Below are 24,811 nucleotides of genomic sequence, written 5' to 3'. Positions count from 1 at the left end.
AGTTGTACTTTGCATTTGCAGCTAATCTGCATTCAGTAATCATTCCTGATTACTAGGGAAGTTGAACTTCTCATGGTTTCAGAATTCATTTTTAAAGCTGGTGTTTTCCTGCTCTACTAAAACCTCAACTTTCTCTTTCCCTTGTAAATGTATAATACCATGGTTAATGCTTTTGTGATCCCATGTGAAGCAGCTGCATTTGAAAATCATTATTCGTAATTATCTATTATTATATCTATTGATTATAATCATAATTATTCTATTGCCTAAGCTTGTTTCTATATTATTATTTATGAGGCACTAGAAAGCTTTGTAGAATACGATGTGATGTTATTATTCCTACTGTTACTATTATTATTTGAGCAAGCCTTTCTAGATATCCTAGGACTAAACTATCGTGCAGTGTGAGATTGGCAAGCTACTGCTTTTCCTTTTGAGACTAAGGTTCCAAGTCAGGTCAAATCTATCTACTCTACAGGAGGAATTCATACCACACAACTAACCACCAGATGGAAATAAAGCCCTATTAGATACAATTTTGTACATTCTTACCAGTAAAAAGAATATAAGCATGTACTTTTGAGTTATAAATTTTTATCTTATTAAAAAAGCGCTACTGTATTAATATATTTGAAAATGTACACACAAAACAGAGACTGTAAAAGAGTGAGATTAAAAATAAATAGAAACTCCAGTTCTGACATTTTCTTCTGCCCCCAATGGATCTTGGTGCACACACCTCATCATGGACACCACTGGATTAATTCAAAACATCGGGAACAATTAATATTTATTTGTTGAGCCCCTTCTCCCAGGATTTGTCACTTTAAATTATTTCTAATCCTCAGGAGAATACTTCAGGTAGGAAGGCTCAGAGAGTGGAAGTGGCCTGTCTGATGGCTCAGGGCCACCAAGTGACAGTGGACATCCCACCACTTCGTGATGCTAAGACAGGCAGACGGCACTGCCCAGCCCGTCTGCACCGCTGTTACAGACCCTCATCTGTCCCAGGGTGCCTTGCTGCTCTACCACCATCACTGTGCAATGTTCCTGATAATTAATGTTAGAGGAAAAATGCTTAAGATGTCTTAAGGATGATAATCAGGTTGCCAAACAGTATGTAGAACATGATCTTAATTCCCTTAAAAAATAGATACATACGTACATATATATATTTGCCCCGTGTTAAAAATAAACACACACACCCCTTATGTCCAGGCACTGTGATGTATAAAATACGCGCATTATTTTAGTTCATTCTCAAAACTACCCTGCGAGACAATAAACCATAATAATATAGATGATAATATTAATAGCCCCAGCTGACAGTTAATGATTACTTAGCAGGTAGACATTATACTAAATGAATTCTACGTATTACCCTGCTCAATATCTGCAATTCTAGGAAGTGAAGGCCCTGTCGTCTACACTTTACAGATAAGGAAACCGAGGCTAAGGCCCAGCATCACTTATCTAGTGAGAAACAGCAGATCCAGAATTGTTTAAGAATGAATTATTTTATCTTTATTTGATTATATAACAGATGCACATGGTTCAAAACTTAAAAGGTAGAAGAATACTCTGTGAAAATTTGAGTCTCTGGGCTTTTTTCTAGGCTTTTGCTATCACTGCCATTCCCATCTAAATAAATACGATTCCCCATGGGTGGGGGCATCCAGAGCATCCCCTGAAAGAGGGATTGTTGGGTCAAGGGTACAGGCATTTTTCATTCTCACACCGTGACGCTTGCCCAACTCCCTTCACTGGGCCCAACTGTATGAGCTGCCGAGAACGCTGGCTGCTAAGTGCTCACAGCTGTCCCCTACTCCAGAGAGGTGCCCTCAGCTGCCCAAAGGCACCTTATCAGGAAGTCGTGCCCACTCTGCATCGGTTCACAGCCAATGACTCACTGAGCTGGCAGTAGGAGTACAACCCCCTGGCTTTAAAGAGGGACAACCACAGCGTGGCTTCTTGCTCCAGGGTCTTCCTAGTGAGGCTCTGGCTGGGCTGAAACTGAGATTCAGCCCGGCGTTTGGCTCTTTCTCCTCCCCTAGTCTGGGTTCCTCCCTTCCTCACAGATATATTCATAAAGAGCACCCCTCCGTAAATTACCTGTCCCCAACCGTCTCAGACTCTGCTTTTAGGCAGCCAACTTAAGACCACTGGTTCCAGGAGTGGAGTGGTTCCAGGAAGCAAATTCGAAAGGTGCTGTGCTTCTGGGGTTGGATTATGCAGCAGCCAGTGGGCAATGAGGACCCCAGCGCGGTGGTAAAGTCCTGGTGGTCACTCACCTGGGACTGCCCTGGACTGCTAGGACTCCCTTGTGGCGGGCCAGGTGGGCACACTGGGTGGGAGGCAGCGGCTCAGGCAGTATTGCAGGGTTGGAGAGGGGTGGGGGAAACGAGAACAGTGGAATTGTGTGGTGCTTGCCGGGGGCCACTGATGTTTGGAAAGAGAAAATGACCAGGCTCAGGCAATCACCAACCTAAAAGCAAAGGGGAGAGTCAGAGGGCTTCCTTGGCAACATGTAAGTTGACCCTCATCACCTACAGCTGGAGGGCTTCTAGAGCTGAAGATCAGGCACGGGACTTAACCGCCAGAGGGGCAGATCTTCCGAGAAAGTTGAACTCAAGAAGGTCCATCTATACCTTCTCCTGCCAGCCCTGCTAAGGAAGAAGTGGGACTCTGAGACGTGGGGGAGTTATCTTGAGGAGATGCACACGAGCACCTTGAACCTCCAGATTCCTGTGGACCCTCTGGGCTGGGAGAAGTGCCCCCACCTCCCTGCTGGAATACAGAGCTCCCCAGGCTATTCAGAGATTACAAAGAAGCCCCAAATAAGTCAAACGCCTTCTGTTAATTCCTGCTTTCTGTCATAACCTAGTCCCAAAGGACCCAGACCATATGGACATTCCCCGGGACAATACACTGGTCCACTAGACTGTGGATATCATGTTAATCTGATATGACAAGAAGTGGCGAGTCAATGTCTTGGTGAGAAAGAGGCTTCAGAGGATAGAAAGTTTCAGGGGCCTGCCCACCGGGGAAGCTGTTAGGGGTCAAGTGGTCTGGAGTATGACAGGACGTGCCTCCAAGTAAAGCACGTTCCGCCTCCCACCAATGAGAAGAAGCGCAAGGCCTGGTAGGCCTCCTCCAGGTTTGGAGAAAACTACTTTAACCCATTTGCTGGTTTAGGAGGCTGAAAGTTTTGAGCGGGGCCCAGAAGAAAGGGCCCTGCAGCAGGTCGGGCTGCAGTTCAAGCAGCTCTGCTGCTTCTGCCGTACCAACTGGAAGACCCCACATACTAGAAGTATCTATGGTAGAAAGGGATGGTGTGTGATGCCTCAGGCAAGCTGCAATAGGAGGGCTGCTCAGCATAGATCCCTAGGGTTCTGGAGCAAGGTCTTGCCATTTGCAGCAGAGAAACTATACACCATTTGAAAAACACCTGGGGATAAAAACCCAAGGAGCTCCTGGCATGCTCTGGGGCCCTGGTAGAGACAGAGTATCTGAGCATAGGACATCAAGTGCTCATGTGCTCAGAACTGTCCCTTCTAAGAGGGGTTGCCATAACTACCCAGCTCTAGGCCCAGGTGGGCCCAGCAGCAACGCACTGTAAGATGAAAGTGTTACATTGCAGATCAGGCTCATGCAGGCCTAGAGGGCACAGGCGTGAACAGGCGCCCCAGGCCTCTGCGTCCGCTACAGCTGTATGTCAACACCTCTCTCGGTTCCTACATACGGCCTCGCTGGGAGTTCTTCATGACCAGCTGACAGGAGGAAAAACCCAAGCTTGGTTTACGGAGGATTCAGCCCGCCTCTCAGCTCGGCCACGTCAGTGTTTGTGCAATGGGCTCATGAACACAGAAGCTATGGTGGCAGAGACGGGAGCTAGGCAGGGGCTCGACAGCATGAACCCCTCACAGCATGGCTGTGCGAGCTACCGCCATTGCCGAGTGGAGGCCTGGACAGCCACAGAGACCAACACCTATCACCTGATGGGGTCCCATCCCTTGTGAAGACCAGCTAGCTACAGGACGGCAGCTCCATGACATCAGTGGAAAGGGTGGTAGTTCATCCTGACTGAGACTGACGCGTGTGCCGGCTGTATGTCCTTTGGCTAGCGCCACTGTCCGGGGCCCACAAGTGTCTGATCCACCAAAGTGGGGTACTGCGTAACAAGGTGTCAAACTAAGAGACTCCCTGTATGGCAAAGAAGGGGCAGAAGTGGGCATGTGACCACGGACTCCACATGGTCCTATACCACATACCACCCCGTGCAGAAGCTGCCGGCCAGCCAGAGTGGTACGAGGGTCTCTCAAAGAAGCTGAGGCACCAGCTTGGAGAGGACATCCTGTGAAGGATGGAGCTCCTGCCAAGGATGCAATTTACTCCTTAAACCAAGAGCCGGGGCGCCTGGGTGGCCCCGTTGGTTAAGCGTCTGCCTTTGGCTCAGGTTGTGATCCCAGAGTCCTGGGATGCAGCCCGCATGGGGCTCCCTGCTCAGCAGGGAGTCTGCTTCTCCCTCTCCATCTGCCTCTCCCTCACTCCCCCCTTTATGTGCATGTGATCTCGCTCTCTCAAATAAAAATCTTAAAAAAACAAAACAAAACAAAACACCAATGGCCATTATAGGGCGGTACATGCCCAAGGGTAAGCGTGGGTACAGAGAGCACACAGTGGGTAAAAGTAGGAGTCGCCCCACTCAACATCATTCTCAGGGACTCACTTGGGACCGGCGATTCCTACTTGGGGAATTTCTGCTTCCTTAGGCTGAAACTTTCGGCTCAGGGGGTCGAAAGGTCCTGGCTCCCAGAAGGTGACATTTCCCCCAGGGTTCACACAGTAAGAGTTACAATGGCTGCTGCCTGGTCCCTTTGGGCTCCTTGAGCCAAAAGACCAGCAGGCCTAGAAAGAGGTTACCATATTGGCAGGGATAATTGACCCCGATCATCATGAGGAGGTAGACCTGCTACTTTATAATGAGGCAAAAAGGAATATAATGACTTACTACTTATGTAATACTCTTTTACCCATAAATGATTTTTTGGAAAATATTTTTAGCACATTTCGGCAGCTGTAATTATAGAATCAAGTTATATTATCATAAGGTAATTTTGAAAATCCAATCCTTGATTCTGCCACCTATTCGAAAGCAGATACCTCAAAGATACTCTAATTAAAAGATGGGAATCTGTACCTCACGGCTGTTTGTTTTCTGGGGAAAGCCTGTTTTACATGTTTTGTTTTAAAGTAGCTCACATTATTCCTTTTTCCACCATAGAGGAGAACATTTAGGTGGTGAAAGAGGAAATTCAAGAAGTCAGCCCAAAATGCAGATGTCAGAATACAATTATTTAATAACCTTTCATGTTTTAAAATTTAGCCTATCTCCCTACTCTGGCATAACTAGGAGATTTAAGTATAAAATCCAACCTACGGATGATAAAATTCTCAACTAAGAGAAGATGACCATAAAACTAGGGAAGTCCAAGCAAGACTCCAGGAAAAAGGAGGAAGTTATTCCACACCGAGCACACATTGAGTTCACAGAAGTAAAAGAGCAACAGGCGTTCCAAGGAGACCTCGTCACCTCTGACCTGTGTCCAGGAACTAAGAGTCTGTGCTAGCACCCTCCCTTGGAATGCGACAGCCTCGAAAATCCTGAGTCTAATTTAATCATTTTGTCAATTTGACAACCAATTTTGGCCTCTGCCTCTAAGACAGCTACTCTAACACCAACAAATGAATGCCTATTTCTTCTCTAAGAAAAATCAAAGCAGGGGCGCCTGGGGGCTCAGTTAGTTGAGCAACTGCTTTCAGCTCAGGTCATGATCCTGGAGTCCCTGGATCGAGTCCCGCATCAGGCTCCCCGCTCAGTGGGGAGCCTGCTTCTCCCTCTGACCCTCCCCTTCTCATGTGCTCTCTCTCTCTCTCTCTTATTCTCTCTCAAATAAATAAACAAAATCTTCAAAAAAAAAAAAGAAAAAGAAAAATCAAAGCACCTCAGATTCAGGGAGAGTTCCTCGTGAGACACTGTTAGCTGTGTCAGCATTAGTTAGACTTTAATAGTCTAAAAAGGAACGGAAGCTGTTATAGTTACAGCTAGGATTCTCACTTTGTCTAAAAAAAAAGAAAAAAATTTTTTTTTTAGAACTTAAGTACAATTAGAATATCATTACTACATCTGTTTTTTCCTGAATTACTTTTAGTCAATAACTCAGGAACCGAGTGATTTTTCATCATTTTCCACTCAAAACCCCCATTGACACAAAGAGCACTAACTTAAAAAAATTAAAGTCCTTTAGTCAAAACAAGAATGAGTTTATAAAACTAAAGGCACATAATTAAGGAGGTTATGACGAGGGAGCACTTCTGTATATCCTAGTCAATGATTCAATCAAATCTGGGTTTTCTAATTATCAGTAGTATTGGCATTGGATAGGGCAGATTTCCAGTACTTACTTAACCCCTTCTGACTTTTCCTCTCTCTAAAATAAAGTATGATTGGGGGAGGGGAGGAGAGAAATCTCCTGTTTTGTACATATAACAGTGGATAGTAGGCAGTACAATTATTTCATTTTTATACCTTATAAATGTCAGCCCAAAATATATAGTGAATCAGCACCAACAAAAGTAAATATGTGAACTTAATATATGGAAAGAGTAGTAAAAAGGAAAGAACACAAAAAATGATATAAACTCAAACCAAGTAAAGTCATCTAATCTCCATGTATATGCCTACATATGGTTTGGAAGAGAATGAAGCATAATAAAAATAGCTGAAGTTGTCAATGAAAAGAATTTTTCTTTTTCTGTATAGCTCTTTGTGCAGAAAAAAGAAAAAAAATTTTTTTTCAAAGGCCTAAGCTACAGAATTCCATAAGTATAGAAAGTATCCAAAAGCTTTGAAGAAGGATCAAGAAAACATCTTTAAAATTTCATGTTGATACTTTTTTATAAAGAATGAGAAAAGTCTGGAGATTCATCTGAAAATACAATAAAATAGAAGGGGGAAAATGTGCTTTTAAAGGGCAGATAGTCCTTTTCTATACCAATAATTTCTTAGGAACTCTGAATGTTTAACATCAAAGGCCAATCATGTCTCTAAATGACAGCAAACTGAAAAGCAACTCTGGGCTAGAAGAGGTAGGCTGGGAGAGTTTATCCCTGAAAGAAGGAAAATCCCATTTTCTCTGGCAGCTTCATCTAGATTCTTTGTTGGTACAAAACTTGGAAACTCTTGAAATGGTGGATATATCAACATTTTGTTACACTTTGCTCTAGTAAGAGAAAAAAAGTTCTCCTTCAATTTACATAGCTTTATGAAATACAGAACTATTTTGATAGCTTTGTCAGCATTTCTAAATTCTAACCAAATGTCCTCTAACATAATAAAAAATACTTTCTGGACTGCGCCACTCTCCCTGGAACTGCTCTTAGCATTCCAATCACCTGAGTTAGCTAACGGAAGTTTTGAAAGCAAGACTTACTTTCCATCAACCCTCCCATGACCTGGCTGTACAGGCTAGTTATTTCTGCTACATCAGTGAAGAAATTAACCCTGTGGATGGAGAGCCTTGGTCAATCCCCAACACAATTCCACTCCCTGTCCAGGCTGAGGAGGCCATGAGGTCAGAGTTCATCCTACAACTTCTGGTAGAAACCAGAAGGGAGAAGAGGAGGCCACTTTTCCCTCTGTGATTGCTACTGTAAGGATAGTAGGCCTGAAGCTGGAAAGGTTCAGGAGAGAGCCTGCCTGAGAGTGAAGCCAAAACAAAGGGAAGCACTGTTGAGAAATGAAGAAAAACGGAGTCCAGGAGACTTGATCCAGCTAAGTCTGAAGTTAGCACCCCCTGTAGGTTTCTCAGTTCCCCATGGGCCAATGGGTGTACAACTCCACCCCCACCAATGTGTTTGCTTTGAATCAATTTGAACTGATTTTGTCCCTTAAGTGGAAAGAGTCCTGTATCAGTTAAGATGCTTTTAGCTGCAAGTAGAAGAACACCCGCCTAAAAATGGCTTCAACCACAGATGTTTGTTATTTCATAGAACAGGCAGCTTTAGAAGTATCAATTCAACAAAACAACAACGCAGTCAAGAATCCAGGTTTCCCATCTGTCCCCTTGGCAATCCTTAGCATTCTGGCTTTTGTACCTGAGCCACAGTGATTGCAAGATGTCCACAAGTTCTCCGGGCATCACACCCTCACAGGACGGCATCAAAGGTAGGGGAGGTTTTTTTGTTTTTTTTTTTAAAGATTTTATTTATTTATCTGAGAGAGAGAGAGAATGAGAGAGAGAACACGAGAGGCGGGGAGGGTCAGAGGCAGAAGCAGACTCCCTGCTGAGCAGGGAACCCGATGTGGGACTCGATCCTGGAACTCCAGGATCATGACCTGAGCCAAAGGCAGTCGCTTAACCAACTGAGCCACCCAGGTGCCCCGGGGAGATTTTTTTTTTATCAGAGAGGATAGAGTGCACTGCACCTCAGCCCTTCTCCATGGTCTCATGGGCCAGAACAGGGTTTCATACTGCCTTGCTGCCTTCACCCCGTTCAACCAATCAATGGCAGAGTGGAATTATCACGATGGCATAAAGACCAGTCTTGACCTGGAGGAACCCATCTTCTTTGAGTGCAACTGTGGCAAGATACCTTTTGATACATTATTTCAAATTTAAAATCAAAAGTAGCAGGGCACCTGGGTGGCTCAGTCGTTAAGTGTCTGCCTTCGGCTCAGGTCATGATCCCAGGATCCTGGGATCGAGTCCCACATTGGGCTCCCTGCTTGGCGGGAAGCCTGCTTCTCCCTCTCCCACTCCCCCTGCTTCTCCCTCTCCCACTCCCCCTGCTTGTGTTCCTGCTCTCGCTATCAATCTCTGTCAAATAAATAAATAAAATCTTTTGAAAATAAATAAAGTCAAAATTAGGGTTCTATTTTCAAGGAAGAAGGGGGAAAGGGCCTTGGGCAGGCAACAAACAATGTCTGCTGTAACTCCTAATACAAGCACTGGTGTTCACTGCCCTGCAGTTACCCAAACATTCAGAGTGAAGAACATGACATTCCAAGCCAAATTGCAAGAACTATCATTTCCATGTGCACAGGGAATACCTAAATACACACCAACTACAGTTCTTATTCTAAGAAACTATGAAAACTGACCGCAAAACTGTACATTCCTTGGAGTCATGTTTTAAGTCTTTACTGAATGTCCCAGAATAGGTATTAGTTGTGTAGGTTATTTTTAGTATGCCTGATAGCAGGAAAAGGATGTTAATAAACGATCATCCCATGCTTAGAGCTCAAAGACTATCTCGTTAGCTAAGGTTGTTCAAATCTGCCAGGATGTGCCACTCTAGAGCCTGCTAAATAAAGAAAGGGAACTGTGAGAAAAACTGTTTTCCAACTCTTCACTGAAGATCAGTACTATCCAGTGGTGTCTCTCCCTTAAGATATGGCATCACTGGGGGGTTATGAGGCTTACATGAGGTGGCAATGCAAAAGCTCACAGGCGAGAACCTGACACTTAGTAGTAACGTGGGCCCAGGAAAACACAAGAGGGGCTGAACCAGGGTAGTAGGAATGCAGATGGTACAGGAAGAGGTGAATCCAAGTCTGAATGTTCATCTCCAAAGCTAACCTAAACCATCGCTGTACTGTAAAAGTATTACTACATATGCTAAACAAGACCTATAAGGCAAAGAAAATTAACTTACAGAGCATCAGTGGTGATAAGGAAAAATTAAATATCATTAGACAAGTGGAATCTAATAAAAGTAACTACAGTATCATAAACTCATGAACACCTTAGCTGATCTTAGTGAAAGCTTATATACTATGCCTTAAGCACCCCCACCCACATTTTATTTTTTAATTTTTTTAAAGATTTTATTTATTTGACAGAGAGAGATAGCGAGAGCAGGAACACAAGCAGGGGGTGTGGGAGAGGGAGAAGCAGGCTTCCCACGGAGCAGGAAGCCCAATGCGGGGCTCGATCCCAGGACCCTGGGATCATGACCTGAGCCGAAGGCAGACGCTTAATGACTGAGCCACCCAGGCGCCTCTCCCACCCACATTTTAGTCTTGATTTTAATACTTACTGAAAGATAAGGTCCCTACACCTTCCTTCATTAACCATTTCAATTAACTTTCATGTGAGCTCTCAACTGTTATTACATCAATTCATTCCCTCTAAATAGAGGCTAATTATCTTTTCTTTTATTACTTATTACTGAAGTATAGTTGACATACAGAGGCTAACTATCTTAACAATTAATTGCCGTAGGAAACAAGAGAGAAATTAAGTGAGGTAGAATGGAATGCTCCTGAAGACTTTAGATCTGACTGACATGGAAGCGAGCCATTCCTACTCCTAAACCTAAAGTGAGAGTCCCTTCTGGCTGTAAAATTCAGTGACCCTATGAATTAAGTGTCAATTACTCGCCTTAGTTGAGTTGGGTGTCTGCACAACCTGGTAACAGAGGTCAATGTGCCCCAAGGGTAGTTCTAGAAGCAGAAAGGCCTTTGAGCTATACAGAGGGGGCGACTATGTGATCTCTGGGAGGTCATCGCCCCTCTCTGAGCCACAGTGTCCTCATCTGTAAAATGGGATCATAACACCCTCATGGCAAGTGGCAGTGAGGATTAAATGAAATCAGGAACGTACCACATCTCATGTGGTTCCTGGCACTAAGAAGACACTCAAAAAAATTTTTATTGTTACTGCCTTTATTATAGGATCACTGATAAGGACTTACCTAAAGAAACAACAGCAACGCTCTCTGGCAAGAAATGTAATCTGTATCGGATCAGTAAATGCACCAATATGATGCAGATAGCTGTGGGGAAAAAATAAGACATTGTTAAAATGGCACGATTTCAAATAATAAACACCAAGTTCAAAGCCATGGTTCCTTCTGGGGGTGCTGCCAGGAAAATGTACAAGGGACAATGACACAATAAACTGCAGTTGTATTTTCAAGCTCTTATTTCTTAACCTGGAAACAGACTCACAGACAATAACATTGTCTCCATATTTCTTTATACGCCTGGACTAGTTTGTTTTCTAGGGTTCACTGAAAGAGCAACAGACATCTAATGTTTTTCTAACCTATTAAGCCTCATACAATCATTTTTCGAATCTCTGATTCTGAGAAAAGGCTTCAACTTTTTTGAAATAATCAACTGGAAAACCTGAAATGGTGAGAAGGAAGTCAATGAAATCAATCACTTTTATGCAAATATAACTGCAACAAAAGATGCTGACACAATGTATTTTGCCTCCATGCCTAAGTTCTCTTGGAATAGAGAAGGAAGTGAGAGTCTTATACAAACGAGACAAAGTAAATACTTTGGTCTGGTGATGAGCACATCAGAAACCAAAAGATGGGGTGCCCTGCCCCTCAACTAGGTACTAGGGCTCCCACTGGGTGAGAGTTCCCCATGAGCCAGGTGCTGCACTGCACACTTCCCAAACACTGCCTCATTTGACCCCCAACACCCCTCTTAACTAGTTATTATTATTATCATAATCTCACTTCACTGGTGGGTGCTGCAGGGTTGAGCCCAATTCCAACCCTGGGCCCTTAATCACAGGCACCCACCACCTCCCTCCCAACTGCCTTCATGCCTCAGTTGCCAAAATAAGAATAATGTCTGACTTTTCTCACAGGGGTACTGTCTTGGAAGAAAGGAAACAAAAGGAGGTAAAACTGTTTGAAAATATTTCTGGACACCCCCAAAGCATACTTACACATAAATAATTCCTAAATGTAATTTCATGGTCCAAGTGCAAGTATGCATGTCTCTTTCTTTTATTACGCACCTAAGTGGTATACCATCCCATTAATCACAATATTATCTTAACAGCACTAAAAATAATTGTTGCTTTTTGTAAAAGGAAATGTTTAAACAATCTGCAGGGTGGTTAAATGGCCACCCTCAGAGCCTATGCTGACAAACTAGGTATCTTTAGGCCCACCAAAAAGCACCAGGTAGCCAGAAAAAGGAAACAATTGTACATAGAGAAATTGTGTCCTTTCATTCTGAGTTTTAAACTATCAATCTGTGGTGTTACTTTATTACAAATATTTAACCTTGTTAGAAAAATCCTGCATTAAATACTAAGAGCAAGAAAAAAATGTTTTAATGCATAAGCACAACATGTGACCAGTGAGCAGGCCTCCTGTCTATAGAGGCAGGCGCATAAGTAGACCGAATATAGACCTAGGGAGTTCACTCGGTTTCTGATCTTTTTTTGCACCAAGCTAAATGAAAAAATTAATTTAAAAAGTTTATTTTAATAAATCAGACATTGATTTGCACCTTTAAGAGCAAAGGGAGGGGCGCCTGGGTGGCTTAGTCAGACCCCTGACTCTCAGGGTCATGAGATCCAGCCCTGCGTGTCTCTCTCCCTTTCCTTCTGCACCTCCTCTTCCTCTCTTTCTTTAAAAAAAAAAAGAGCAAAGGGGAAAAAACTACCAACAGGAAGAGCTAAACATGAGGCTCATCAGTGCCAGGGAATGGTCTTCAGCCACTTAAAAGAATGAGGTCTGAAAAAATGGATGAGAGTTTTTTTTTTTTTAAAGATTTTATTTATTTATTTGAGAGAGAGAGAATGAGAGACAGCATGAGAGGGAGGAGGGTTAGAGGGAGAAACAGACTCCCCGCTGAGCAGGGAGCCCAACGTGGGACTCGATCCCAGGACTCCAGGATCATGACCTGAGCCGAAGGCAGTCGCTTAACCAACTGAGCCACCCAGGCGCCCGTGGATGAGAGTATTTGTAAATCATTTATCTGGTGAGGGTCTAGTAACCAGAATACATAAAGAACTCTTACAACCTAACAACAAAAAGACAAACAATACAATTTAAAAAATGGGCCAAGAACCAGAAAAGACATCTCTCCAAAGACACAAATGGCCAATAAGCACATGAAAAGATGCTCAACGTCATTGGTCATTAGAAAAATGCAAATCAAGACCATGAGATACAACTTCACACCCACTAAGATGGCCATAATTTAAAAACAAAACAAAACACAATGGGAAATAACAAGTGTTGGCAAGGATGTGGAGCCACTGGAACATGACGGCACTGCGGGTGGGGATGTAAAATGATATGGCCTCTGTAGGAAGTTTGGGAGTTCCTGAGAAAGTTACACATACAGTAAGCATTTAACCCAGCAGCTCCACTCCTGGGTATGTATCCAAGAGAAATAGAAATATAGGTCTACATGAAAACCTGTACACAAATGTCGACAGCAGCACTATTCACAACAGGCAAAACGTAGAAACACGCCAAATGTCCATCAATCGATGAGTGGATACACATGATGTGGTATATCTACAGGGGATTATTATTCACCCATAATAATTAACACACTTCTAACACACGCTACAACACGGATGAACCTTGAAGATACAATGCTAAGTGAAAGAAGCCAGATATAAAAGGTCACATATTGTATGATGCTATTTGCCTGAAATGGAGTAGGCAAATTCCTAGGAATAGAAAGCAAAATAGTGTTTACTAGAGAATGCGGGTAGGGGAGATGGGGAGTGACAGCTTTTAAAGGGTACTGGGTCTCCCTTTGGGGTGATGAGAACATTCTGGAACTAGATAATGGTGGTGGTTGCACAACATCGTGAGTGTACTAAATGCCACTGAATCGTACACTGTAAAATGGTTAAAATGGGATATATTTTGTTTCTTTTAACAAATACATGTTCTTTAAAAGAAAAAAAGATGAAGTAGATACAAAAAAGAGTAGTAATATAAAAAGACCTCCAAGACATTCTGTGAGATGCAAAAGCAAGTTATAGGATCCTATTTATATTAAAACAAACAAAATCCGGGGCGCCTGGGTGGCTCAGTTGGTTAAGCGACTGCTTTCAGCTCAGGTCATGATCCTGGAGTCCCTGGATCGAGTCCCGCATCGGGCTCTCTGCTCGGCAGGGAGCCTGATTCTCCCTCTGACCCTCCCCCCTCTCATGTGCTCTCTCTCTCATTCTGTCTCAAATAAATAAATAAAATCTTTAAAAAAATTAAAAAAAAATAAAACAAACAAAATCCAAGCGGGATGTGCCTATATGCGTGAATGTGCTTATGAACGTATATGCGCCTATACACAAACAAGTACATGTTTTCAAGTATACTTGGAAAAAAAGGACAAAAACTTCTGTGTGGTAAGGAGGATAGGTATACCACAAGTTAACATGCTTCTAAATGTTCATGCCCAAAGTAATAATTATAGAAACTATATTAAAACATAGGCATATCAATTTTAATAACTCCATAAATTTAATGGCCCATAAAATGTGTCAAATGATGCTAATTGTTAACTCTAATGTAAGTCAAAAAAATGACTTACCACTGTTTCTGCCGAGTCAAAGATCAGCAAGGGTTAAGTGTAAATCAACTGATTTCAAGCTTCTAAAGTCAAAAGTAACAGGAGTTTTGGCATCCCTCCTCAAAAAAGGGGAATACACTGAAATCCTTTCACAAGCTTATAGGACATAAAAGTTACACTTTCATTTGACTTGACTAAAATAGTAAACAAAGCAGTACCTGAGGGGCTCAGTTAAGTGTCTGACTTTGGCCCAGATCATGATCTTATGGGTCCTGGGATTGAGCCCCGCATTGGGCTCCCTGCTCAGTGGGGAGTCTGCTTGTCCCTCTCCCTCTGCCCCTCCCCTGTGCTCTCTGTTTCTCTCTGAAATAATAAAGAGACAGAGAAAACAAGCAGGGGGAGTAGCAGGCAGAGGGAGAGGGAGAAGCAGGCTCCCCGCTGAGCAGGGAACCTGACATGGGGCTCGATTCCAGGACCCTGAGATCATGACCTGAGCTGAAGGCAGAAGCCCAACCTGCTGAGCCACCCAGGTGCCCCAAATAAAAAAATCTTAAAAAAAATAAAATAGTAGGGGCACCTGAGTGGCTCAGTCGTTAAGCGCCTGCCTTCGGCTCAGGTCATGATCCCAGGGTCCTGGGATCGAGCCCCGCATCGGGTTCCCTGCTCTGCGGAAAGCCTGCTTCTCCCTCTGCCCACTCCCCCTGCTTGTGTTCCTTCTCTGGCTGTCTGTCAAATAAATAAAAATCTTAAAAAAAAAAAAACAAACAGTAAACAAAAGTGGTTAAATGTGTCCCAGGTTAGGAGTTCCTGAAGTCTAGAATAAACTATGGACTAGTATTTCCCTCAATTCACTGCAGTTCATGTATTTAGTGAGTTAGCAAGATACCTATTAACTGTAATTTTTTTTAACCTTATCAGATGTATATTGTTTGGACATCTAATATATAAGATATATAATATTCTGTTGATAATATACAAGAAAAGACTAAAAATGCCTTCAAATTTACTGAAAAAGAAAGCATTCCATTCTGCTACTGCACGCTGACCTACACATAAAAAGCAGAGATACCAATTTGTAGACTGCCAACAGTCTGATGAGGTGAAAACAAAACCCACCTGACACTAGTGTGACTCTAGGTTTATGATCTGTTTGAAAAGATGATCCAAGTAAAATATATAGCACTAATAAATACAGCTCAGACCTTTCTGGCCCCAAAGATGTGTTACCACTGCGCAGGGTCTTGCCAGGATTAAAAATCACTATAACAACCTGTTTTGTGGTTTCTAGTACAAACTAACCTTCAATGCCCCACACCCTGAAAATTACTTTGAAAGTCTGACTTAGCCTTATTATCTTCCCATGAAACAAAGTGACTACAAAACAAAAGTTTTCTCCCAGGCCTGTCTTGTATGCTGTCTACCTTATCAAGCTGACAACAATGTAAAAAGGCTAATAATACTGGTCCTTCAGGATTAAGGATTCAGGTACTAAAGACTTCTTAATCAAGAAAAGAACTGCTTTTGTTTATATTCAACTACTATCACAGAGGAAAAAGGAAAAACAAAAGAGAGTCCTTGATTGTTGGAGTAATCCCCTAGTAGCAGAATTCAACTACATTCACAAGGTACACAATTACTTGAGCATATCAGGTCCATATGGGACACTGCACGCTTGTGGTTTGTGTACTTTTTCAGTATTCGATTTAAAAGTTGTGTGGGTTTTCTTGTTTTGTTTTGTTTTTTAAGTAGGCTACTCGACCATTGCGGAGCCCAGCACATGGCTCAAATTCACAGCCATGAGCTCAAGACCTGAGACCAAGGGTCGGATGTTCAACCGACTAAGCCACCTAGGTGCCCCCAATTTAAAAGTTTTTTAGGATCTGTGAGAGATAAGGCTGAGTCCTGGGATTTTAAATCAAATGATTAGGTTATTAAAATTATTTGGCCATTAACAGAATCTGAATCTGAATGTGAAAGAAGTTCCCGTTTTCTTCAAAAAAGTCCTCAATGACATCAGCTAAATGCTTTGTGCCTTTCAATCAGGTTGTAGTTCCCATTCCTCTGAAAAGACCTAATCTAATTAGAATTATGGCTCAGTATCATGAAAAGAAGACTGGAAAACGTAAATATGCCAACTTTACTCATCCAATAAGAGTTTGGATTTGGGTCAAATTTGAAGTTATTTCTTCTTTTGTCAGCTAGTCCAAAGTGGTTGTGCAGTTTCAACTGTTTTTTTGTTTTGTTTTTTGGTCTAAAACAGTTGTCTACAGTCTCTAGGAAGCATCTAAGTTATTGCATTTTACCTAAACTTCTCGACTGATGTCTGGCAACCCAAATATTAATCTCTAGTCTCCCAGAAACAAGGCGTGTCATTTGCTTAATCTCTCTGGGCCTAAACTTTCTCACCCATGACTGGAGGAGGTTGAACAAAACGAGACTATTGAGAGTGAATCTGTTCAAAGAAAAACATTACATAAGTAAACAACAACATAGGCAGTACACAGATATGGTAAAAGTCATAACCATGGTTAATGGGAGACAGAGGGTAAGGAAAGGGGTGTTTGATCTTTTACTCAGCAACAAAACCTTTAATTAAATAAAATTTACACAGAAGCCTAATAGGAGACAAAATGCTGCTCTGGTCAGAAAGTCAGATGCCCTCCCATTTGACTCAGCCCACCTCCTGCTCCCACCACCACCTACACACACACACACACTCATGAGTAGGGTTTGAAATCCATTAAACTAGAAGACGTTCAAGGTTCTTTCTAGGTCAAAAATCCCTTCTTTCTTCCAAATGACATCTAAGATATATAAAGAGCTCTTCGAAATTGCTAGGCTCGATGATTTTATAGAAAAAGGAGTACCCTCTTATGAACTGATCATTGTCCCTCAGTGACATCAAACCAAATGAAAGGAAGACTTGACATCAAGTAAATGGTGGCTTAGACAGGGTTGACCTTATAGACAGCGCACAAAGACACTCAAGACGGCAAATGAGGGCGTCTCCACATTCACCTAGGACGAGGAGGCTGAAGAAGATGGTCATGCCGCTTGACTGTTCCTCCTGCTGAGCCTGCTCACCCGTTTGCACAGGGAGAATGGGCTTGGCAGGGGTCGGGAGCACCAGTTTCGTGGTGACAACCAGGGTAGTGTGAAGGGTGACATTGAAACCTTCGTGAGTTGTGTTGGGGAACCTGTTGGACATAAAAAACAGCAGGATTAGATAAAGGGAAAAGGGCCTGAGTATCCACACACATACACAAACAGAAGGAGAACCTGGCACAGAGGATGATGGGATTCACAAGTCTTACAACCACCGGCAGGCCTCAGAGAGAAACTGATTCAGAAAATTCCTGCCTGCCTCAGCAGGAGAGTACCAGTGGCTTCAGGTGCTCTGAACACAGCCACTCAGAGGACAGGAACCAGGGGGAATCAGGGCCAGTGCAGAAACAAAATGCTGCCTGCTCTTTGGCATTTAATGGGGGATTTAAATGGAGACAAACTGAAGTCTCATCACATTCCAAGATCCAATGTTATTTACTTGGCGCCTTTATTTCTCCTGTTTACATTCTTTTCCTTGAGTTATAGCAGCAAGTTGAAGAAGCCACCTGAATTTACCCAATTGTTGATCTGGTTGGAACATCCCACCCCGCTTTATAAAATCCTTCTCAGATATCTAAAGGCTCAAATGTAACCTCTGTAATACTGCACCCACCCCACCTCTTATGTTCTTCACCAGAGCTCTCTCCTCACTTTGGGGTCAGATTGTAAACTAGTGCAATATTCATATAATAATCATTGCAATTGTGATTATAATAGCTCATGTTTATTGAGTAAATGCTTCACTCCAGGGATTATATAACATACAACCTCTCATTTAATAGGCATACCAGGCCTGAGATGGGGGCTATTCCTTTCCCTTTTTTACCCACGAATAACTGAAGTTCAGAGAGGTTGCATGACCTGGCCAGTATCTCAGCTAACCAAGTTTGAGACCAAACTTGAAATCACTGGGCCATACCACCTCTTTTGCTTTGTGTTGCTGAGGCCCAGTCTGGTGTAGCAATAGAGCATATGCTGAATAAATAAGCAGACGAAATGAAATGACCACCCAGCCAGCCAAGAGACGTATCTGAAAAGATACCAGGTGAGGGAATCAGATTTCAACCACGGGGATTCCTTTTTAATTTTTACAAACCGGTTCACATAGATAGGGCATCTACAACATGCAGTAGGTTGTGCCCGGCAGATATGGAGACGGACTAAAGAGGGGTCCTTCCGGCTAAGTACCTGGGCGACAAAGGACGCCCACCCCCGCCCCTCATCTCATCTTGTACAGCTAGCCCCTTCGCTCGCTACATTCCAGCCATCCTGCCTTTCCTTCTGTCCCTCAAAGACACTAAGCTCTTTCTTGCTTCCAGCCTTTTGCATTTGCTTGTTCCCTCTCCTGTCCCTCCTTCTCCTCATTACAGTTTCGGCGGGCACGTCACTTCTTCCTAGCGGGACTCTCCCATCCTAACACTTCCGTTTTCTTTCAGCACTCTGAAATCACCTTGCCTACTTAGGGTCTTTCCCCACTAGAATGGAAACTACCTAAGGGCGGCTCCTGGTCGGCCTCCTTCACTACTATGTGCCCAGGGCCTGGAATAGAGTAAATGGCCAACAGTTAACGAATGAATGAAACTCCGTGGAGGAGACAGACGCGAAAAACGGCCGTTACAGTGGAAGAGGGGGTGGGGGAATTCCTGGAGGAGGCGGCGGACGTCTCCCTGATTATCAAAAGACCGAAAAATGGGAAAGTGGAATTGGGGTTTCGGTTTCCGCCGGACGGCTTTCGAGGCCTGCCCCGGGCTGCCGGTTCCCTGGACGAGGATCCGACCTTAAGGAGGCTGCAGGGCCGGGCGCCTGGGTGGCTCAGTTGGTTAAGCGACTGCCTTCGGCTCAGGTCATGATCCCAGGGTCCTGGGATCGAGTCCCGCATCGGGCTCCCGGCTCAGCGGGGAGCCTGCTTCTCCCTCTGACCCTATCCCCTCTCATGCTGTTTCTCTCTCTCTCAAATAAATAAATAAATAATTTAAAAAAATTAAAAAAAAAAAAAAGGAGGCTGCAGGGCCGGGCTGGGCCCAGGCCCATCCCTCCCGCCCTCCTCGCTGGCGCCGGCATGGTCAGTCCTGGCCAAGCGGCACAAGGAACTCCGCCTTTCAGGGCCAGAGGGAGGCCTGAGGCTCTCGCTCTCACCCGCCGGGGCCCAGCCCTGCCGCCTCCGCCGCCCGGGAAAAGCCCACTCACTCCTCTTCCGCCATCTTCTCCCCCATCTTGCGGAGCCTCCAAGACCACCGAGTTCGGAGCCGGGGGCTAGCAGGGACTGCTTTTGCTTCCGGCTTCCGCTGGAGGAGCGGGCCGGCTGACAACCGGGGGGCGGGGCCTCAGCCGTGAGCGAGCGGCCCTTCTGTCTCTTCGTCTCTGTGGCCTGAAGGGGGGACGACCCGGTCAGGGCACTTTCAGGACGCCTGACCGGCATGGGCTTGGTGACCTCCTGGCCCCGTGGAGTTTCGGCTTTTCTCCAGCCCGGGGCGAGGAAGCTTTGAGGGAAACTCCTGTGAGGTCAGTGTGACTCACCCTGAGAGCAGGCGCTAACCACCCAGTGTCCAGGACTTGACCCTGAAAGTTGGGAAGGAAGCTTCTAGCCTAGGCTGTGCAGAGGGACCCCAGGGGACACTTCCCCAGTCTGAGCCCCAGTTTTCCTCCCTGTGAAGAGGACTAGCCACCTGGCCTTGCAGAATTGTGCAGTATTCTATTTGTAAGCATTTACTGACTTCTGACTATATGCCTATCATTAAAATAGGTAATGATGAGGGGCGCCTAGGTGGCTCAGTCAGTTAAGCCTCAGACTCTTGATTTCTGCTCAGGTCATGATCTCAGGGTCATGCGATCCAGCCCCCCCCCCCCCCCCCCGCCCTCCTCTGCGTTTAGCTGGGAATCTGCTTCTCTCCCTCTCTCTCTCCCTCTGCCCTTCCCCCTGCTCATGCTCTCTTTCTCTAAAATAAATCTTTAAAAGATAATAAAATAAAATAGGTGGTGATGATGACCCAGGCCTGGATCATTCATTCATTTGTCGGTTTAGTCAACCAATACTCCTTAGACACCTGTATGTGCCTAGCTGTGGTCTGTGGGGTTTGGGATACAGGAAGGAACAAGGCTTGTAGGGAGGGGTAAGGGAGACCCCATCAGGAGGACTCCTAACCTTGTGTAAGACATTTGGGTTTGACATCACCTCTGCTGTTGCTACCTCCTTCCTGGTCCAAGCCATCATACCTCATAACAGCTGTTGTAGCTGCCTAAACCATAAACTGTCTCACTGGCTCTGCCGATGTTCCCTGTGATCTTTCACACAGAGGACCCCAGTGATCCTTAAAAAAAATTTTTTTTTAAGTTTTTTATCTATTTAAGTAATCTCTACACCCAACATGGGGCTTGAACTCAAGACCCTGAGATCAGGAGTCGCCTGCTCTTCAGACTGAGCCAGCCACGGGCCCAGCACAGTGATCCTTTAAAACTCTAGTCATTCCCCTACTTAAATTAAAACCTCCACTGGGGTGCGGGGGCACCTGGGTGGCTCAGTGGTTAAACAGGTTAAGCGTCTGCCTTCAGCTCAGGTCATGATCCCAGGGTCCTGGAATCGAGCCCCGCATAGTCGTGGGGCTCCTGGCTCAGCAGGGAGTCGGCTTCTCCTGCCCCTCCCGTCCTCTCCCCTCATGATCTCTGAAATAAATGAAATCTTTAAAACTAATAATAACAATTAAAAAAAAAATGAAACCTCCACTGGCTTCTAATCTCAATCAAAGAAAAAAAAAAGACTTGGAGAACCCACAGGACTCTACAACCCGGCCCCCTTGACCCCTCTGAGGTCAATCCACTCTCCCCCTCCTGCACATTTTTCGCTGTGGTCACAGTGGCTTCCCCTGTGTGCTTGAAACGCACCAGGAACACTTCCACCTCTGTACTGCTCAGGCCTTTGTCTAGAATACTCCACTTGTGAGTTGCCCCTTGGATCTCTCTTTTTCCCACTTTGGAACTTTTTATTTAACTCTTACCTTGTTCATTACGCCTTCACTGACCACCCTGTTTAATATCTAAAACCTTGGGCGCCTGGGTGGCTCAGTTGGTTAAGCATCTGCCTTTGGCTCAGGTCATGATCCCAGGGTCCTGGGATCAAGCCTCATGGCGGGCTCCCTGCCCAGTGCGGGGGTCTGCCCCTCTCCCAGCACTCTGTCTCTCTCAAATAAGTAAATAAAAATCTTTAAATAAAAAATAAAAATAAAATCCAACACCTTCCCTGAGTTATTTTTCTCTGTAACACCTAACATATTATCTGTTTTACTTCTACATTTGCTTACTGTCCTCCCTCCAGGAGGATGTAAACTTTCTGACTGCAGAGATTTTTGTCTGTTTTGTTCTGTTTTATCTCGTGTCTAGAGCAGCACGTAACACATAGTAGGTACTCAATAATAAATGATCATTGAATAAATAAAGGAGTGAGTTAACACTAGATGTGTTAGGAAACACAAGGGTTTTTTTGTTTTTTTTTTTAAAGATTTTATTTATTTGTTTGAGAGAGAGAATGAGATAGAGCATGAGCGGGGGGAGGGTCAGAGGGAGAAGCAGACTCCCCGCCGAGCAGGGAGCCCGATGTGGGACTTGATCCCGGGACTCCAGGATCATGACCTGAGCCGAAGGCAGTCGCTTAACCAACTGAGCCACCCAGGCGTCCCGGAAACACAAGGGTTTTGAGGAGTCCTCCGACCTTTGCTTGCTTGGGGAGAGTTGGGCAGTTGGCAGCCCCCTGACCAGCTAGGAGGCTTTTGCACTAATCTGGGTGAGAATTGATGGCCGTTTGGATTAAGGTGATATCATGGAGATGACAGGAATGATTGGCTCCTGGGTGTATATTGAAGGCAGGATTTTCTGAGGGACTGTGGTGTGTAAAGGAAAGAGAGGAGTCAAGGATGATTTCAAGGTTTTGGCCCTGAAGAACTGGGTGGAGAACAGATCTGTCTGGCTCATACCCAGAATCCTCTGCCACTCTAGAATCTCTTAGGGCTGTTGTCAAAGCTAACAGAGAATGTGCTTAGGGTCAGCCAATGTTTATTGAGTTCTTCCTGTAGGTGTGGTGCTGAACTTCTGTTTCCTTAATTCCTTACTTTTTTTTTTTTTTTTCGGCAGATACTATCATATCTATAAACTGAAGCACAGAGAAGTTAAGCCACTTGCCTGAAATCACACACTGGGAAATGTTGAGGCTAGGATTCAGGCGTGGAGTCTGTGTTACCAAGTACCCCCTGTTGTTCTCAACATGGCCTCAATTTCTCTGGCTCTAAAATGGGGCCAACAGCCTACTTCTCTCCTTTATCACAGAGCCTGGCAGAAATGAACTGGCTCGTAGAAGATCGAGAGTGGGGTTCTGTCTGAGTCAGTCTCCTTCCAGCCTCAGAAGATCCTGGCTGGAGTCAGGCCACTGGAAGCTGGGGGTAGGACTTTTTCTATCAAGCTGCCAGTTGTGGGCTACTCTGGATGAAAGCCGCTTCCTGGATTCTCTGAGGGTCTCCCCATTCTACCTGGCATCCCACCCACTGCTCTTGCCATAGATCCTGTTATCAGGGCCTGTTTCATGACAGTCATGGGCCTGCTGCCAAGCAGGAGTCCATAGAACACCTGCCCTTAGGCCCGAGGGCAAATCCCAGGCCCTTCTCACCTATTCCTGGGAACAAATCTAAAATCCCCGGTCATTACCCCCAGGAAGGCAAATAAAGCCATTCAACATGCAGTTCTAGGCTCCTATGCCGTGCGAGGCTGAAAAGAGGCTGGAACAGGGCATGCAGGCCTGGTTCCCTATCCCAACTCAGGATCCATGGCTCTGTGACCCTGGGGCACCACTGCACCTTCAGAACCTCAGAGTCCCATCATCACTTTTGACAGAGCCCCTCTTTGGAAGGCTGTTATAGGATTAGAGAGAAGCTCTTAACTTAGTTTTCTGTTCTTTCTGCCCTCCTACCCCCAGCCTTCCTCTTTCTTGCCATTCCAGTCTCAGCTTTAATGTTACCTCCTCAGGAAGGACCTCCCTGACCACTCGCTCACTCAGTCTAAAGCAAGGGCCAGCAAACTTTTTCTGTAAAGAGCCAAACTGTAAATATTTTAGGTTTTGTGGCATTCTGATCTCTGTTGCAACAATTCAACTCTGCTGTTGCAGTGGGAAAACTTAGATGATTTAAATAAGAGTGACTTTGTTCCAATAAAACTTTATGGATATTGAGATTTGAGTTTCTTGTCATTTTCATAATACTTGTTTTCAACCATTTGAAAACATGGAAACTATTCCTAGCTCACAAGCCATTTGATAGCAGGTGGCAGGCTGGATTTGCCCCCCCCCCCCCCCCCGGGAGCTGCTGACCCCGGGTATGAAGTGTTAAACATAAGTGTTTTTAAGGCACTTATCATGGTCGGATATTTTTTCCCCTTCTTTTTTCCCTCTCTTCTTTCCTTCCTAAGTTTATCATCCTGTTTACTCCTGTCAGATCTAAGCTCCCTGGAAGCAGGGAGATTGTCTCTCTCTTCTGCTTTTCTTCCATTCCTTACCTCTTCTAACATTTCTTTTTTTTTTTTTTAAGATTTTATTTATTTTAGAGAGAAAGCGTGAGCATGAGCATGAGGTGGCGGGGGGGGGGGGGGGAAAGGGGGGGGGGGGGGGACAAGCAGACCCTGTGCTGAGCACGGAGCATGACACTGGGCTCAATCCTACGACCCCGAGGTCATGACCTGAGCCCAAACCAAGGGTTGGTGCTTAACTGACTGCGCCACCTAGCTACCCCCTAGCATTTCTTGAACCCTTACTCTGTACCAAGCCCATTATGCCCAGTGACTTATTTAATCTGTATAATAACCCCAGGAGGTACTCTGATTAGCCCAGTTTTACAGATGTGGAAAGTTAATGTCTTGTTCATCACTCTTTTCCCAGAGCTTAGAAGACACTCAAGCTGTCAACAAAACAGGGGCTCCAATGAAAACTTTTAATGAACTTGATATTTCATATATTTTTAAAAGGGAATCAAAGCGGTTACCATGTATGTCAGTCAGGGTTCAATCAGAGAAGAAGAACCGGTAGGAGATATATATTGAGAGACATATTGGAGGCAATTTTCCTAAAACGACACAAATTTATTACTTTGTGTTCTGTAGGGTAGAAGTATTATGGGGCTAAACTAAAGATGTTGGCAGGGCTGCATTCCTTCTAGAGGCACTATGGGAGAATCTGCTTTCTTGACTTTTCCAGCTTCTAGAGGCTGCCCCCATCCCATAGCTTGTGGCCCCTTCCACCATCTTCAAAGCCAACGATGGCATCACTCCAACCACTGCTTTGGTCATTTCATCTTCTCTGGCTCTGAGACTCTCCTTCCTTCTTTC

The 24,811-nt window shown here is 44.6% G+C and overlaps 1 protein-coding gene across 4 annotated transcripts in view; it reads right to left on the bottom strand.

The window, feature by feature from the left end:
* SLC9A8 (solute carrier family 9 member A8) overlaps positions 1 to 19,935 on the bottom strand; it is a 68,500-nt gene extending 48,565 nt beyond the window's left edge. Inside the window, exons 1-3 of one of the 4 annotated variants that reach the window (XR_004682959.1) lie at positions 19,643 to 19,926; positions 17,369 to 17,547; positions 10,759 to 10,839 (exon numbers count right to left, since the gene is read on the bottom strand). Coding sequence is in view for 3 of the 4 variants with exons in the window: in XM_035025381.1 (XP_034881272.1) it covers positions 10,759 to 10,839; positions 17,369 to 17,547; positions 19,643 to 19,668 (286 nt within the window). In the remaining variant the exon portion in view is untranslated. Of the gene's footprint in view, positions 1 to 10,758; positions 10,840 to 17,368; positions 17,548 to 19,591 lie in introns of all 4 variants that reach the window. The other 3 variants (XM_035025381.1, XM_035025383.1, XM_035025382.1) reach the window with 3 other exon arrangements.
* Positions 19,936 to 24,811: the final 4,876 nt, after the last annotated feature.

Source organism: Mirounga leonina, unplaced genomic scaffold (genome assembly GCF_011800145.1).
Source record: "Mirounga leonina isolate KUSES-001 unplaced genomic scaffold, KU_Mleo_1.0 Mir_195, whole genome shotgun sequence".
NCBI lineage: Eukaryota > Metazoa > Chordata > Mammalia > Carnivora > Phocidae > Mirounga > Mirounga leonina.
This window is presented reverse-complemented; position numbering and strand designations above follow the sequence as displayed.